This window comes from Chiloscyllium plagiosum, unplaced genomic scaffold (genome assembly GCF_004010195.1).
Source record: "Chiloscyllium plagiosum isolate BGI_BamShark_2017 unplaced genomic scaffold, ASM401019v2 scaf_2033, whole genome shotgun sequence".
Classification (NCBI taxonomy): Eukaryota; Metazoa; Chordata; class Chondrichthyes; order Orectolobiformes; family Hemiscylliidae; genus Chiloscyllium; species Chiloscyllium plagiosum.
Genome location: NW_025211957.1, coordinates 1 through 13,903, shown reverse-complemented (window position 1 = coordinate 13,903; position 13,903 = coordinate 1). Strand labels below are relative to the sequence as shown.

At 40.6% G+C, this 13,903-nt stretch overlaps 1 protein-coding gene across 3 annotated transcripts; it reads right to left on the bottom strand.

Annotated features, from left to right (window-relative positions):
* Positions 1–2,233: 2,233 nt before the first annotated feature.
* On the bottom strand, positions 2,234–13,230 carry LOC122547214. 3 transcript variants are annotated; one of them, XM_043685845.1, is made up of 4 exons: positions 13,081–13,230; positions 10,647–10,814; positions 9,780–9,864; positions 2,234–2,442 (listed from the first exon to the last, which is right to left on the bottom strand). In XM_043685845.1, the coding sequence occupies exons 1-4, from the start codon at positions 13,228–13,230 to the stop codon at positions 2,384–2,386; spliced, it is 462 nt and encodes a 153-aa protein (XP_043541780.1). In that variant the 3' UTR covers positions 2,234–2,383. The 3 variants fall into 3 exon arrangements, with proteins under 3 accessions (XP_043541780.1, XP_043541781.1, XP_043541779.1); XM_043685846.1 differs by lacking the exon at positions 2,234–2,442 and adding an exon at positions 8,961–8,983; XM_043685844.1 differs by lacking the exon at positions 2,234–2,442 and having other exon boundaries at positions 8,966–9,864.
* Positions 13,231–13,903: the final 673 nt, after the last annotated feature.

Here is a 13,903-nt window from a genome sequence, read left to right as displayed (position 1 = left end):
TGAAGGGAATTTATATTTGCCAGGAAATGGTGTTGGAGAGACTGTTAGGTCTGAAGGTTGATAAATCCCCGGAACCTGATGGTCTACATCCCAGGGTACTGAAGGGGGTGGCTCCAGAAATCAAGGATGCATTGGTGATCATTTTTCAATGTTCTATAGATTCAGGATCAGTTCCTGCAGATTGGAGGGTGGCTAATGTTGTACCACTTTTTAAGAAAGGAGGGAGAGAGAAAGCAGGGAATTATAGACCAGTTAGTCTGACCTCAGTGGTGGGAAAGATGCTGGAGTCAATTATAAAGGATGAAATTACGACACATCTAGATAGCAGTAACAGGATAGGTCAGAGTCAGCATGGATTTATGAAGGAGAAATCATGCTTGACTAATCTTCTGGAATTTTTTGAGGATGTAACTCTGAAGATGGACAAGGGACATCCAGTGGATGTAGTGTACCTGGACTTTCAGAAAGCCTCAAAGTCCCACATCGGAGGTTAGTGAGCAAAATTAGGGCACATGGTATTGGGGCAAATTACTGACATGGATTGAAAATTGGTTGGCTGACAGGAAACAAAGAGTAGTGATAAACGGCTCCCTTTCAGAATGGCAGGCGGTGACCAATGGGGTACCGCAGGGATCAGTGCTGGGACCACAGCTTTTTACAATATACATCAATGATATAGATAATGGTATTAAAAGTAATATTAGCAAATTTGCTGATGATACAAAGCTAGGTGGCAGGGTGAAATATGAGGAGGATGTTAGGAGATTACAGGGTGACCTGGACAGGTTAGGTGAGTGGACAGGTGCATGGCAGATGCAGTTTAATGTGGATAAATGTGTGGTTATCCATTTTGGTGGCAAGAACAGGAATGCAGATTACTACCTAAATGGAGTCAAGTTAGGTAAAGGGGAGGTACAATGAAATCTAGGTGTTCTTGTACATCAGTCAATGAAAGCAAGCATGCAGGTATAGCAGTCAGTGAAGAAAGCTAATAGCCTGCTGGCCTTCATAACTAGAGGAATTGAGTATAGGAGCAAAGAGGTTCTTCTGCAGCTGTACATGGCCCTGGTGAGACCGCACCTGGAATATTGTGTGCAGTTTTTGTTTCCAAATTTGAGGAAAGACATTCTGGCTATTGAGGGAGTGCAGTGTAGGTTCACGAGGTCAATTCCCGGAATGGCGGGACTATCTTATGTTGAAAGATTGGAGCGACTGGACTTGTATACCCTTGAGTTTAGAAGGCTGAGAGGGGATCTGATTGAGACGTATAAGATTAGTATAGGATTGGACACTCTGGAGGCAGGAAGCATGTTTCCGCTGATGGGTGAGTCCTGAACCAAAGGACACAGTTTAAAAATAAGGGGGTGGCCATTTAGAACAGAGTTGAGGAGAAACTTCTTCACCCAGAGGGTGTGTGGAATCCTCTGCCCCAGAAGGCTATGGAGGCCAAGTCTCTTGATACTTTCAAGAAAGAGTTGGATAGAGCTCTTAAGGATAGTGGAATCAAGGGTTATGGGGATAAGGCAGGAACAGGATACTGATTGAGGATGATCAGCCATGATCATAATAAATGGTGGTGCTAGCTCGAAGGGCAGAATGGCCTACTCTGGCACTTATTGTCTAAAATAGAATGCATCTACACATAAGGCTTGGTGCGTTTATGTGGAAAGAGAGGTTTAGGGAAGACGAGAAGGCAGTGAACTCAGAGGAGAGGGATCTTGAGTTGAGACAGAGCTTGATTTCTCAGAGGATGAGAAAGTGCAGAGGCAGATGGAGAAAAGCAGTGAAGGTATCTTTTTAAGAAAATTATAATATACTTGCATTGATAGCCACCATATTCTTATTCACATCTGAAAGCTCTTTCACGTTTGAGTCGGAAAGTTGCCTCATCCAGGACTTAACCATAATGATCTGGTGCTGTCTCATAGATTACATGTTAAACTGAAATCTTATTCTCAGATGGTGTAAAAGATCCCCTACATTATCTTGAAGAGGAGTAGTGAGGTTATCCAAGGTAAACATGACAATATTTCGTCCTCAATCAAAAACAATTGGCATGTTTATTAAGGACCAAGATTTAGGGTCAAAATTTAGAAATGGGATAAAACTTGGAACTCAAGAGGATGATGATTAACTTCAAGAGGACACAAAGCACAGACGGGTTGGTTGAATGGGTGGATGGAGAGACATTATGAAGGGATGCACTTAGTAGGAAGAACAAGAAGACACAATATGAAGGACAAAATGCATTTTATTAGTGGAGAACAGAGAGATCTAAAATCATGTCGTATTCCAAAAAGCCATTTAGTGAAAGATGCTACTGGAGCCAATCTTTACTCTAGGTTTCAACATAGGCGCTGTAATATAGCGATGTACACACTTTTCACTTTTCTTCTGTAAAGATTGCACGTGACAATAAATTGCTATTCGATTGTTTTGCATCTGCATATAATTAAATAGAATTACAATACCATTATTAAGTAAATTTGCACAATGGCTGAATGGTTAGCACTGCTGTCTCACAGCACCAAGGACCTGGGTTTGATTGAAGCTTTGGGTGACTGTCTGTGTGGAGTTTGTACATTCTCCCCATGTCCGTGTGGGATTCCTCCAGGTGCTCCGGTTTCCTTCCACAGTCCAAAGATGTGCATGTTAAGTTGATTGGCCATGATACACCATCCAGGGTAGAAGAGGTGTGAGTAAGCTAAGTGGATTAGCCATGGTAAATATAGGATTACAGGGTAGAGTCAGGGGCTGGGATAGGGTCAGATGCCCTTCAGAGGTTTGATGCAGGCTTAATGGGCTGAATGGCCTCTTCCCACACCACAAGAATTCTACAATCATTGCTGGTGGCAGGACATGTTGAGAAAATGATGACAAAGGCATACAGGATGCTGATTTTTAAAATCAAAGACAAAGACATCGGGCAAAATTCACTGTCTTCCCCAGTGGCAAATTTGAAGGAACATTTAATCAGACAGAAGGTGGCTTTGGGATCCAATGATTTTCATCCCTCAGTCCTATAGTGGGGAAGGTTTGTACTTGGTCTTCCCATTGCCATCAATTAAAGTGTTCAAGAGGCAGTTAATGACTTAAGTGCCTCATCCCAGTATTGCTGATATTAACCTAGTTGTGAGTTGGGCCTCACTACGCAGGATGCACAATCCATGCAGTGTTACATTAGCACTCCTGGAATCAAGGGGGTATCCTTCAGTCAAAGATCAAGCAACCTGGCTTCAGGAAGGACAGGGGATGGGAGGCTGCTGGGAGATGATTCCCCTGCCCCCAACCCATTGCACTCCTCCTGCTTTCACTCACTTCAGCCCAGGACTAAGCAAACCTTCCCTTAAAGAGGCTCCAGGGAGCACCCAACAACAGGTCTCGATTGCCCCAGATCCCCACCGCCAAACCCCCACCCCTTCAACTCATGTTCATTGTGTACAATGGTAATGAAGTGAAGAATCTTCATTACTGGTTTGGTGTCGACTGGACTAATATGTCCATGCAAATCACACTTAGGATGGATATGTGAACGTTACGAGAGGGTGCAGGGAGATTAATGAGAGTGCTTACATTGATAAGGGACTTCAATTATTTAGATAAATTAGAGAAAGCAAGTTTGTCTTCTGCAGAGAAGCTTGAGAGGAAATTTAAGAAGTGTTCAAATTCATGTGGGGTCCGGACAGAGCTGATCAACTGAAACTCTTTCATTTAGAAGAAGGTTTTAAACCAAAGGGAACCAACTTCAGGTGAATGTCAAATCCAATCACGAGCAAAATTGATTTTATGCAGTGACTTAGAATTTGAAAGGCATTGTCTCAGTATTGCTGGGGGCAGATTTATTTGAGTCATTTTCTGCTTTGCATTGGATAAATATTGAAGAAAAAAAATTGCAGAGCTAAGGGAAAGACCAGAGAACAGAACATCTGAGCCTCTGTTATAGAGAGACAGCATGGATATTGCAAGCTGAACTAAATACATTGTAGACAAACAGGAGGCTAGAAAGACACAGCAAGTCAGGCAGCATCAGGAGGCGGAGAAGCTTCTCTTCACCTTCACTATCTCCCCAACTTCATTCCAGCTACCACCCTTATTCATCCCTCCCAGCAACCAACCAAGCCCCAACATAGAACTCTCCAGCTTCACTGTCTCTCCAACCTCATTCTCCAACAGACCCATCTAATGCACCCCCACCAACACCCTCTTCCACCTCGCCAAATTAGTCCTCACCCTCAATAACCATTTATAGAGTCAGAGTCATAGAGATGTACAGCATGGAAACAGACCCTTCGGTCCAACTGGTCCATGCCGACCAGATATCCCAACCCAACTTGGTCCCACCTGCCAGCACCTTGTCCATATCCCTCGAAACCTTTCCTATTATATCCCCATCCAAATGCCTCTTAAATGTTGCAATTGTACTAGCCTCCACCACATCCTCTGGCAGCTCATTCCATACACGTACCACCCTCTGTGAAAAAGTTGCCCTGTGGGTCTCTTTTATATCTTTCCCCTCTCACCCTAAACCTATGCCCTCTAGTTCTGGACTCCCCGACCCCAGGGAAATGACTATGCCTATTTATCCTATCCATGTCCCTCAATTTTGTGAACCTCTATAAGATCACCCCTTAGCCTCTGACGCTCCAGGGAAAACAGCCCCAGCCTGTTCAGCCTCTCCCTATAGCTCAAATCCTCCAACCCTGGCAACATCCTTGTAAATCTTTTCTGAACCCTTTCAAGTTTCAAAACATCTTTCCGATAGGAAGGAGGGCAGAATTACATGCAATATTCCAACAGTGGCCTAACCAATGTCCTGTACAGCCACAACATGACCTCCCAACTCCTGTACTCAGTATCCTGACCAATAAAGGAAAGCATACCAAACGCCTTCTTCACTATCCTATCTACCTGTGACTCCACTTTCAAGGAGCTATGAACCTGCACTCCAAGGTCTCTTTGTTCAGCAACACTCCCTCGGACCTTACCATTAAGCGTATAAGTCCTGCTAAGTTTGCTTTCCCAAAATGCAGCACCTCACATTTATCTGAATTAAACTCCATCTGCCACTTCTCAGCCCATTGGCCCATCTGGTCAAGATCCTGTTGTAATCTGAGGTAACCCTCTTCGCTGTCCACTACACCTCCAATTTTGGTGTCATCTGCAAACTTACTAACTGTACCTCTTATGCTCACATCCAAATCATTTATGTATATGGTATAGACAGGATAGATCGAGTGAATCTTTAGAAGAGTATAAAGGAAGTAGGAGTATATTTGAGGGAAATCAGGAAGGCAAAAAGGGGACAAGAGATAGCTTTGGCAAATAGAATTAAGGAGAATCCAAAGAGTTTTTACAAATACATTAAAGACATAAGTCTAACTAGGGAGAGAATAGGGCCCCTCAAAGATCAGCAAGGCGGCCTTTGTGTGGAGCCGCAGAAAATGGGGAGATACTAAATGAGTATTTTGCATCAGTATTTACTGTGGAAAAGGATATGTAAGATATATTTTGTAGGGAAATAGATGGTGACATCTTGCAAAATGTCCGTATTACAGAGGAGGAAGTGCTGGATGTCTTGAAACGGGTAAAGATGGATAAATCCCCAGGACCTGATCAGGTGTACCCTAGAACTCTGTGGGAAGCTAGAGAAGTGATTTGCTGGGTCTCTTGCTGAGATAATTGTATCATTGATAGTCACAGGGGAGGTGCTAAAAGACTGGAGGTTGGCTAACGTGGTGCCACTGTTTCAGAAGGGTGGTAAGGACAAGCCAGGGAACTGTAGAAAATTAGCCAGGGACAACTCTGACTGTTTAGCATTTTGTGATATCCTGAGGTCATGTCTTAATGGACACAAGTTATTCTTTTCATCATTTTAATCAAATGAAAACGCTGAACATTGGAATTGCCTCTGCATAATACCGTGTATTTATTTTCATTGACTATGATAAAATTACAGCATATAGTGTTCAAAAAGCTTTGGGAGAATTCAATTGATATTCTTTCTCCAACAGCTTTCGGTGTAGCTGATGTCTACAATTTATTCATGGCTTCAACACTCAGATAATTATTTCCTTACTGTATTCCAACAAATCTGATGCTGTCAACACAGGCAAAAAAAATAGTTACAAAAGCCAGCCTTGCCCAGCAAATTCTCCAGTAGACGTTCGAAAATTTGAGAATAGAATAGAATCAGATCCCTACAGTGTGGAAACAGGCCCTTTGGCCCAACAAGGCCACACCAACCCTCCGAAGAGCAAAAAGCAGAACACAACATATTTAATTGGAATATAAGATTGAAATGATTTTAATCTAATGAAACGTTTAGCAGGTAAACGTGAAAAAAGATCTTCTGCTGGAATAGATCTAACATACATTATTATAACGTTTATTGTAAAGCTGTCGTTTTTTTCTGGAATCCCCACAGCATGGGAATAGGCCATTTAGTCCAAGTCCACAGCAACTCTCCAAAGAGCATCCTACCAAGACCTCTCCCCCTCCCCTATCCCTGCATTTCCCACTGTGTAATTTAGCATGGCCAATCTACCTGACCTGCACATCTTTGGACTGTGGGAGGAAACCGGAGCACCTGGAGAAAAACCACACAGACATGAGGAGAATATGCAAACTCCACACAGACAGTCACCGAAGGCTAGAATCAAACTCAGATGCCCTGGTACCGTGAGGTAGCAGTGCTAATCGTGCCGCCCAATCTCATTGCAATTTTTGTTCTTATGATATAATTAAAGGTGAGCAACTTTAATGTAAAAATGTATTTTACTTAAAAGAAGAAACAAGCTCTCTCCAGACATAGATGCTCTCTAGTACACCGTGTGACAGTCTAGGCTGGGAATTTTTTGCAAGTTTGTCATGATAAAGGTAAATAAGGACCAACTGTTTTCAATCTCCATCATCTGATTTTAATGACAGAGACCTTTCATTGTGTAAAACATTTTAAAAAAGCAACAGGCACTAACCTATAATGGCTGCGGCAACCACCTGACCACAGATTGAGGAAGGTTCAGGAAACTAATGTAGTATAAACAAATTGGCCAGTACTGAATTTGCCATCTTACTGATATTGGAACCAGTCACTGAGTCAGGTGTCAAGGAACTGGCATCTCCTGTTCCAACATGCATATAAAGGGTACATATTGGACATGAAAGGTTGGTGACATCAAACGGGCAAGAAAACGACAAAGCTAGGCGCATGAATACACAAATAAACTGTATTTCAATAACATTGAGTAAAGAAAGAAATCTGGATAGGTAGCAAGGTTTTCTCTCCAGATTTCTCTATTGTTGAGGAGACACATCAAATATTAAACAACTGTGTCTGAGGTTAAAATCTAACTCTTTTGAGTGCATATTTGATGTCATGTTGTATTAGTTTTCTCAGAGTCAGCAAGGAATAAAATTCCTCTTTCTTTTACTCAAGCTAATATCTGTTCTGATGAAAGGTCAGTGGCCTCAAGTATTAACTCTGCTTTCTCTCCACAGATGCTGCCAGACCTGCTTAGTTTCTCTTGCAATTTATGTTTTTGGTTAAAAATTATCAGGTTCCAGACAAACCCTTTAACCTTTAAATATAACTTCATTGACTATAAGCTACCGACATATTGGTTATTCCTCGCTTGTAGTTAACTGTCTTTCACAAGTCTGTCCTAATTAACAAAAGTACAGGAACTAGAAACAGTTGTTGTATTAATCTTCTGGAATGTTTCAGCAGTCTCTAAGATGGATAATGATATTTTTGGTGGATTAATGTGAAAATGATAGCCGGTGTATTTTTGTGAGGTCCACTAGCAATCTATAACAGTGATATTGTAAAATAATGTTATAACAGTGAATATTTGAAAAGTAAGTCAAATCTAAATTAAGTTTGCAGTTTGAAAATTTAACCAATGCAGTTTTTTTCTAGATTTAAACTTGTGTTTGCACAGTTTTTCTGCTTTGCGTTGTTCTTAATAAAGGAGTATAGCTTTAATTCTAAGAGGAAGATGATTTCAGTGTATATTTGTCTCTGATTCAGTGGGACATTATTTACATACATTTGTAATTCCCATCCTGTTGTTTAGCATCTTAGTTTCTAGTGATCAGAATAAGCGATGGAATTCTAGAAAAATGGGGTAGAGTATCATCTGGCAGATCAATATAAAATATTTTAAATGGGAGTATACCATCCCCCACTTTATGTGCCAATGTTCAGGATATATGGTAAAATTGAAGACTAGCATGTTATAATATTAGGCAAATTATTCCTATCAGCATCAGTGGGATATTTGAGTCTGAAATTACCAATTTCTGTACTAAAATAAACTTAATACCAGTTGATAGAATTACAAGAATGAACCAATTTGGAAAAAGTGACATGATTAATTTTCAAATTTCTGCAGAAGTTCTACCTGGTCAATGAAAACAACACCATCACACGGCAGGAGGAGTTCCTCTGTCCTTCCCTACCCTCCAGGTGGAATTTATAACTAGTGCTGACCTTGAAAAGAGCTCCAGTAATAAGCGAGTGGAAGCTCCAGTTCAGTGATGACCCATCACCACCGTGGCATGGAGAAGGTCAGGTGTTTTTAACCTTTAAAAGTGCAAATACTGTGTTTGATGTACTGCACGGGGATAACCTTCCAGATAAACAATTAAACAGAGGAAATGCAAATTTGAAAACTGTTAATATGTACCCTAGAACTTCTGTCCATTGAATTGAATTCATTGATAAAGTCACAGTAATACTCCACAGCTTTAGGGAGCGTGGCTGCGCAGTAGTTAACACTGCTGTAATATGTAACCTCGAATCTCAGTCCATTGAATTGAATTCATTGTAAAAAGCCATAGTAATACTCCACAGCTGTATACAAGCAGTATACTTATTAGTAGGTTGATCAGGAACATCTTCGAGGAGAAAGTGAGGTCTGCAGACGCTGGAGATCAAAGCTGAAACTTTATTGCTGGAACAGCACAGCAGGTCAGGCAGCATCTAGGGAACAGAAGATTCGACGTTTCGGGCACATGCCCTTCTTCAGGAATCAGGAACATGACATACTGTGTATTCTAATGTGCTTTCAATTTAGGAATCTTTCCAGGCAGATCCCTTTATAATTGATTACCTTCAAATTGAACTACATCCCTGAATCTAAACTCTAACAGTTGGAGGTTTTGTTCAAGTCGTCTATTTTTTGCATTTATTAATCTATCACGTCCAATTTGAAATTGGTTACGATGCAGCCTTGTGACAATTTGCTCATGAGACTTCAGAAGCTGGCTGAGTGATTCACACTCTGCACAGTTTCCATATTCCCAATGAGCATGTTCATGAGCTTGTGGAAATGGATAAAACTGAATGTTTGGGAACATTTCAAAGCATCTTTCACAAGGGGCTCTGGGAACTAAGGATCCAAATTGCCTGAGATCTCTGGCAATTTGAAGAAACCTCGGCACTTGCTGATCCCTGAATCCAGCCAGAAGATTTTCAACACGTTGGTTTGCCTGGGTGCTTTGTCCATTAGTGAATATGTTAAATGCCATCGAGTGGACACGAGGAGGAAATCTAAAGGCATCTTGATTGTACTGATTTGCAACACATACTGCCCAGCTAATGTCACGGTGCCATGTGTAGCAGCACAATGTATCGATCATTATTTTTCTCTGTCTAGCTCCTCTACATGACACTGAAGCACCAAAGTAATTGGGTGTTCTACTTTTCATACACTGATCAGAAAAATAGCACAAGTTAATAACTGTTGATACAAAAATATTCCGGCATAGTGTGTTACCATTAGGAACTTCCATATCATTTATCTCCAGCAACAGACATTGCAAAACATCATCTTCATGTCTTGTTCTGACAATGTCAACAATCTGTAAAACAAATGTGTACAATTCAAAAAAAAGAAATAACTTAACAACTTACATTTCTTTAACTTCTTTAAACTTAAAGCATTTGACAAATTAGTTTTCACATTCGTTTGTAGCTAAACAGACAATTAGGGAAGATCATTACCACAGAGCAAAATCCCAAAAAGCCAGGTATATTAGAAAATAGGGTGAGTGGAAGGTTGATCACTCACAAGAAGTAAGAGAGAGTCAGGGATTGAGATAAACTTTTAGGGCAACCATCATGAACAGATCTAATTCAGGTTTGACTACAGCAACCTACCCCAGCAATCTCTACGTTCCTGCTCCTATTTTTAAAATCCTTTCTCTCAATGCTCCAAATCATTCCACAAATAGTCCTTCAATGACAAATGTAGGATATTATGAACAACTATCCAACAATGTAAAGCTATTAGGCAGTGGTTTAGCTCAGTTGGCTGAACGTTTGGTCTGTAAAGCAGTGTGATATTAATAGCATAAGTTCAATTCCTATCACCAACTGAGGTTATCATGAACAACTCTCCTTCTCAACCTCTTCCTTCAACTGAGGTACAGTGGCCCTCTTTATTCAACAACACTCCCCGCGGCCCTACCATTAACTGTATAAGTCCTGCCCTGATTTGCCTGACCAAAACACAACACACCGCATTTATCAAAATTAATCTCCATCTGCCACTTCTCAGCCCATTGGCCCAGCTGATCAAGGTTCCATTGTCCTCTGCAACTGTCCACTATCCCACCAATTTTAGTGTAATCTGCAAACTTACCGCATCGAGTAGCACTGTGAAAGGGGGACGTTTTGGAATGTGGGTGCGGCACATCTCAAAGATATCTGGATACCTTGCTGATAATTGACGGTTACTTTCCTGCAATATTTCTTCTGGCTCAACCTTAGGAAGATTAATCTGGCCATAAAATAATATTATGTGCAGTATCTGTGAAATAAAAACCAAACATTTCAAAAAGTAACTTTTCTGTCACAAAGATCTAAACATAGAATATCACAATTGTTACATGTGATTCTGCCCATCATGTCTGTGCTGGCTCTCCAAGTGAACATCATGAATTAAAGCCATTCCCCTGCTTTCTCCCTTTAATTCTGTACATTGGCCTGGATTTTAAAATGGCCAAATAGTCATTTCTGCAACATAGATGAGAGCTACTCATCAGGTTGAAAAGTTGAACCATTTCTATTTTAATACCAGGAGGATGAGAAACAAGTTCATGGAAACAGAAACATTTGTACTGAAGAAAAATGCAATTAGCATGGAATAATGGGGCCCTGGTTAAACCAGTGTATCTCTATATAGATTAAGCTACTAGGGGAAACTTCCCACAGAATGAACAGACCTGGCAAAGCAGATGGAGCAGCACTAAAATGATTGAAGAAAGATGTTGCCTTAATAGAACTATATGTTCTGTCAGCAGGTCAGGATAGCATGGAGGTGCAGATACAAAACATCCTTTAACAGTTTCTTCTGCATGTGTGGGGCAGTGTTTCACATCAGTGCATCAGTCTCAAGCTCTGCAGCCCTGCCATTTTCAGTCAAGAATGATGCTGAAGAATGAATGAATTAACAGGACAGGGCCCTGTAAGCCTGCTCATCCTCCAACTTCCGAGTTGTCCAATGCAAAAGAATGGATGAGTCTAAAATCTCTGGAAGTGTCTTCAGCCAAGAGTGGTGAATTGATAATCTGATTTCTCTGCCCATGATTCCCACCATCATAGAAATCAATGTCCAGCAATTACTTCACTCCATGTCATATGAAGAAGGTGTGACATTGAAAAGGCTAGGGGGGTCTGAAAACATCTTGACTGTGACCTTTACCATGTACGCACCAGAGCTTTCCCACCTAAACTATTTCATTATTTATCCCTTTAGTAATATTATAACAACAGATCAGATATCGTCATTTATCTCATCATTGTGTACGGGATCTTGCTGTGCATATATTTGATTGCCATAATTGTCCATCATGTACCCATCCCCACACTTTGAAAGTCCTTATTCTTTTAAATGCAAGGCCTTTTTTTTCTTTTCAGGACTCTAGAACTGACACAACAATATTGTTTAAAATTGTTTAATGTATCTCATCTCCATGACACTGGACTCCTGTGGCTATAAATTCTGTGACCATGATCTTATTCTCCGCAACCACCTGATGAAGGAGCAGCGCTCTGAAAGCAATTGCTTCCAAATAACCTGTTGGACGATAACCTGGTGTTATGTGATTTTTAACAATATAGAAGATTGTCTCCTTGTGACCTAGCCACAACAATCCGGATCAATCTCACTTGCCAATGAGAGCCTTTTCAAGCACCTCACAAACATCATGAAAAAGTATGAAGAAAGTTTTTAAAGGTATTATCTGGAATCATCTACCTCTATAAGATCCCAGCTAGTATCCTGTTCAAACTATTGATTTAACTTGATTGCTCTGCTCTTACTCTGTTTATAATCTTATTAATTCCCTTACCATTGTGATAGCCTCTTTAAAATTCCTAATTTCATAGATCCTAATATGGCACAAATACAGACAGAAAAAGAAGATATTCACTGATGAATCATTTAACCCTTTTGTTCTTCTCTGATTTTCCTTGGTAACCTCCTATGCGTCACACTGTGACCCTCTCTCTCATTGATGCTTTTAATCCCATTGTACGCTCACCCCCTCCCATTGGTCTCACCATGACTCACTCTCTCTGATGCTCCTTGCATTTCCCACTGTGCTCTCATCCCTTCCACTGATCTCACAGTGACTCTCTCAATCTCTCCACCACTCCTTTTATTCCCCTTGTTATCTCACCTGTCCTGCTGGCCTAGCAGTGAATGACCAGCTATAGATCATGTAGAAGATAAGGAAGAAGATGTTGCTGACTGGAGGGTGAAGCAATGTTATCCTTGCCTGAAGACCCTGAGGAACCAGCTCTTATACTGCTGCATTTATAAAAAAGACAACTCTGACAGTTTGTTATATTGGGTGTTTTATATGGTGTAAACTTACGTGGGAAACCCTCCCTGTCTATTAATGCCACAAAGCTGGGTGGATGGTGGCAGACACTCCATTGGTATGTCAATCAAAAACTTTCAAAATGTAAATGGCAGTTATCAGTTAAACAATATGTTTGTTAGGGGGGACACTGTATCAAACACTTTCCACATTTGATGATTATTTAATCTATAAATTTAAAAAGAATACCTCTCTGAAGTAATCTCTTGCCCTTTCTTGTTGAATCTTGTTCTCTCGTACAGCAGTTGCAAGGAAACTCCGAACCTTATCCAAAAACTGATGTCCACTCTTGATAAAGATTTGAATACCCGGATTTTCATATCGTATAACCTCCGGCATTCTCCTTTCAGATCTGGAAGTAAGTTAAATAGTTGACTGAAGATGGAATATTCCTATTTTATACCAATTGAAAGGGCTATATTTTCTACCCATTTTGTTGCCTCTTTTTGTTCAGTGTACATGTACAAAGAATGGGCTGATACGTTCGACCACTGCAGTACTATTGCAAACAAATTTCACCAAATCTATTCACCTTAAAATCTGCCATTCCATCAAATCATCCACTCAGAATTTGCCCCACCATATGGATGTGGCCAAGGTCTTTAATCAATTATTACGATTACTGCCCAACATTCAATCTCGGAAAATACTATTTCTCGCTACACCATGGGCAATCCAGCATTATCCCTGGGGTACCCTTTGCAGTTATGATATCTGCATCTCTACAATGACCTTGCCTCACCCTGATGCTTACAATGAAAGAATAGATTGTTGAAATCCACAGTGATGAATTACAAAAGAGGTTTGTTCTCAAATAGTTGGCCACTTCGCAAGAAAATGTTGCTGTGAATTCTCATGATCAATTTGGACAGGCAGCATCTCAACATTGTACAAATAAAGTCATGGTTGCTCTCTTAATATCAGCCTACTCCATTGGACCTGTGAAACAAAGGACCTGACCAATTCTCCAGATCAGCATGATGCCGAGAAATATATGTGCCACTAAAAGCCT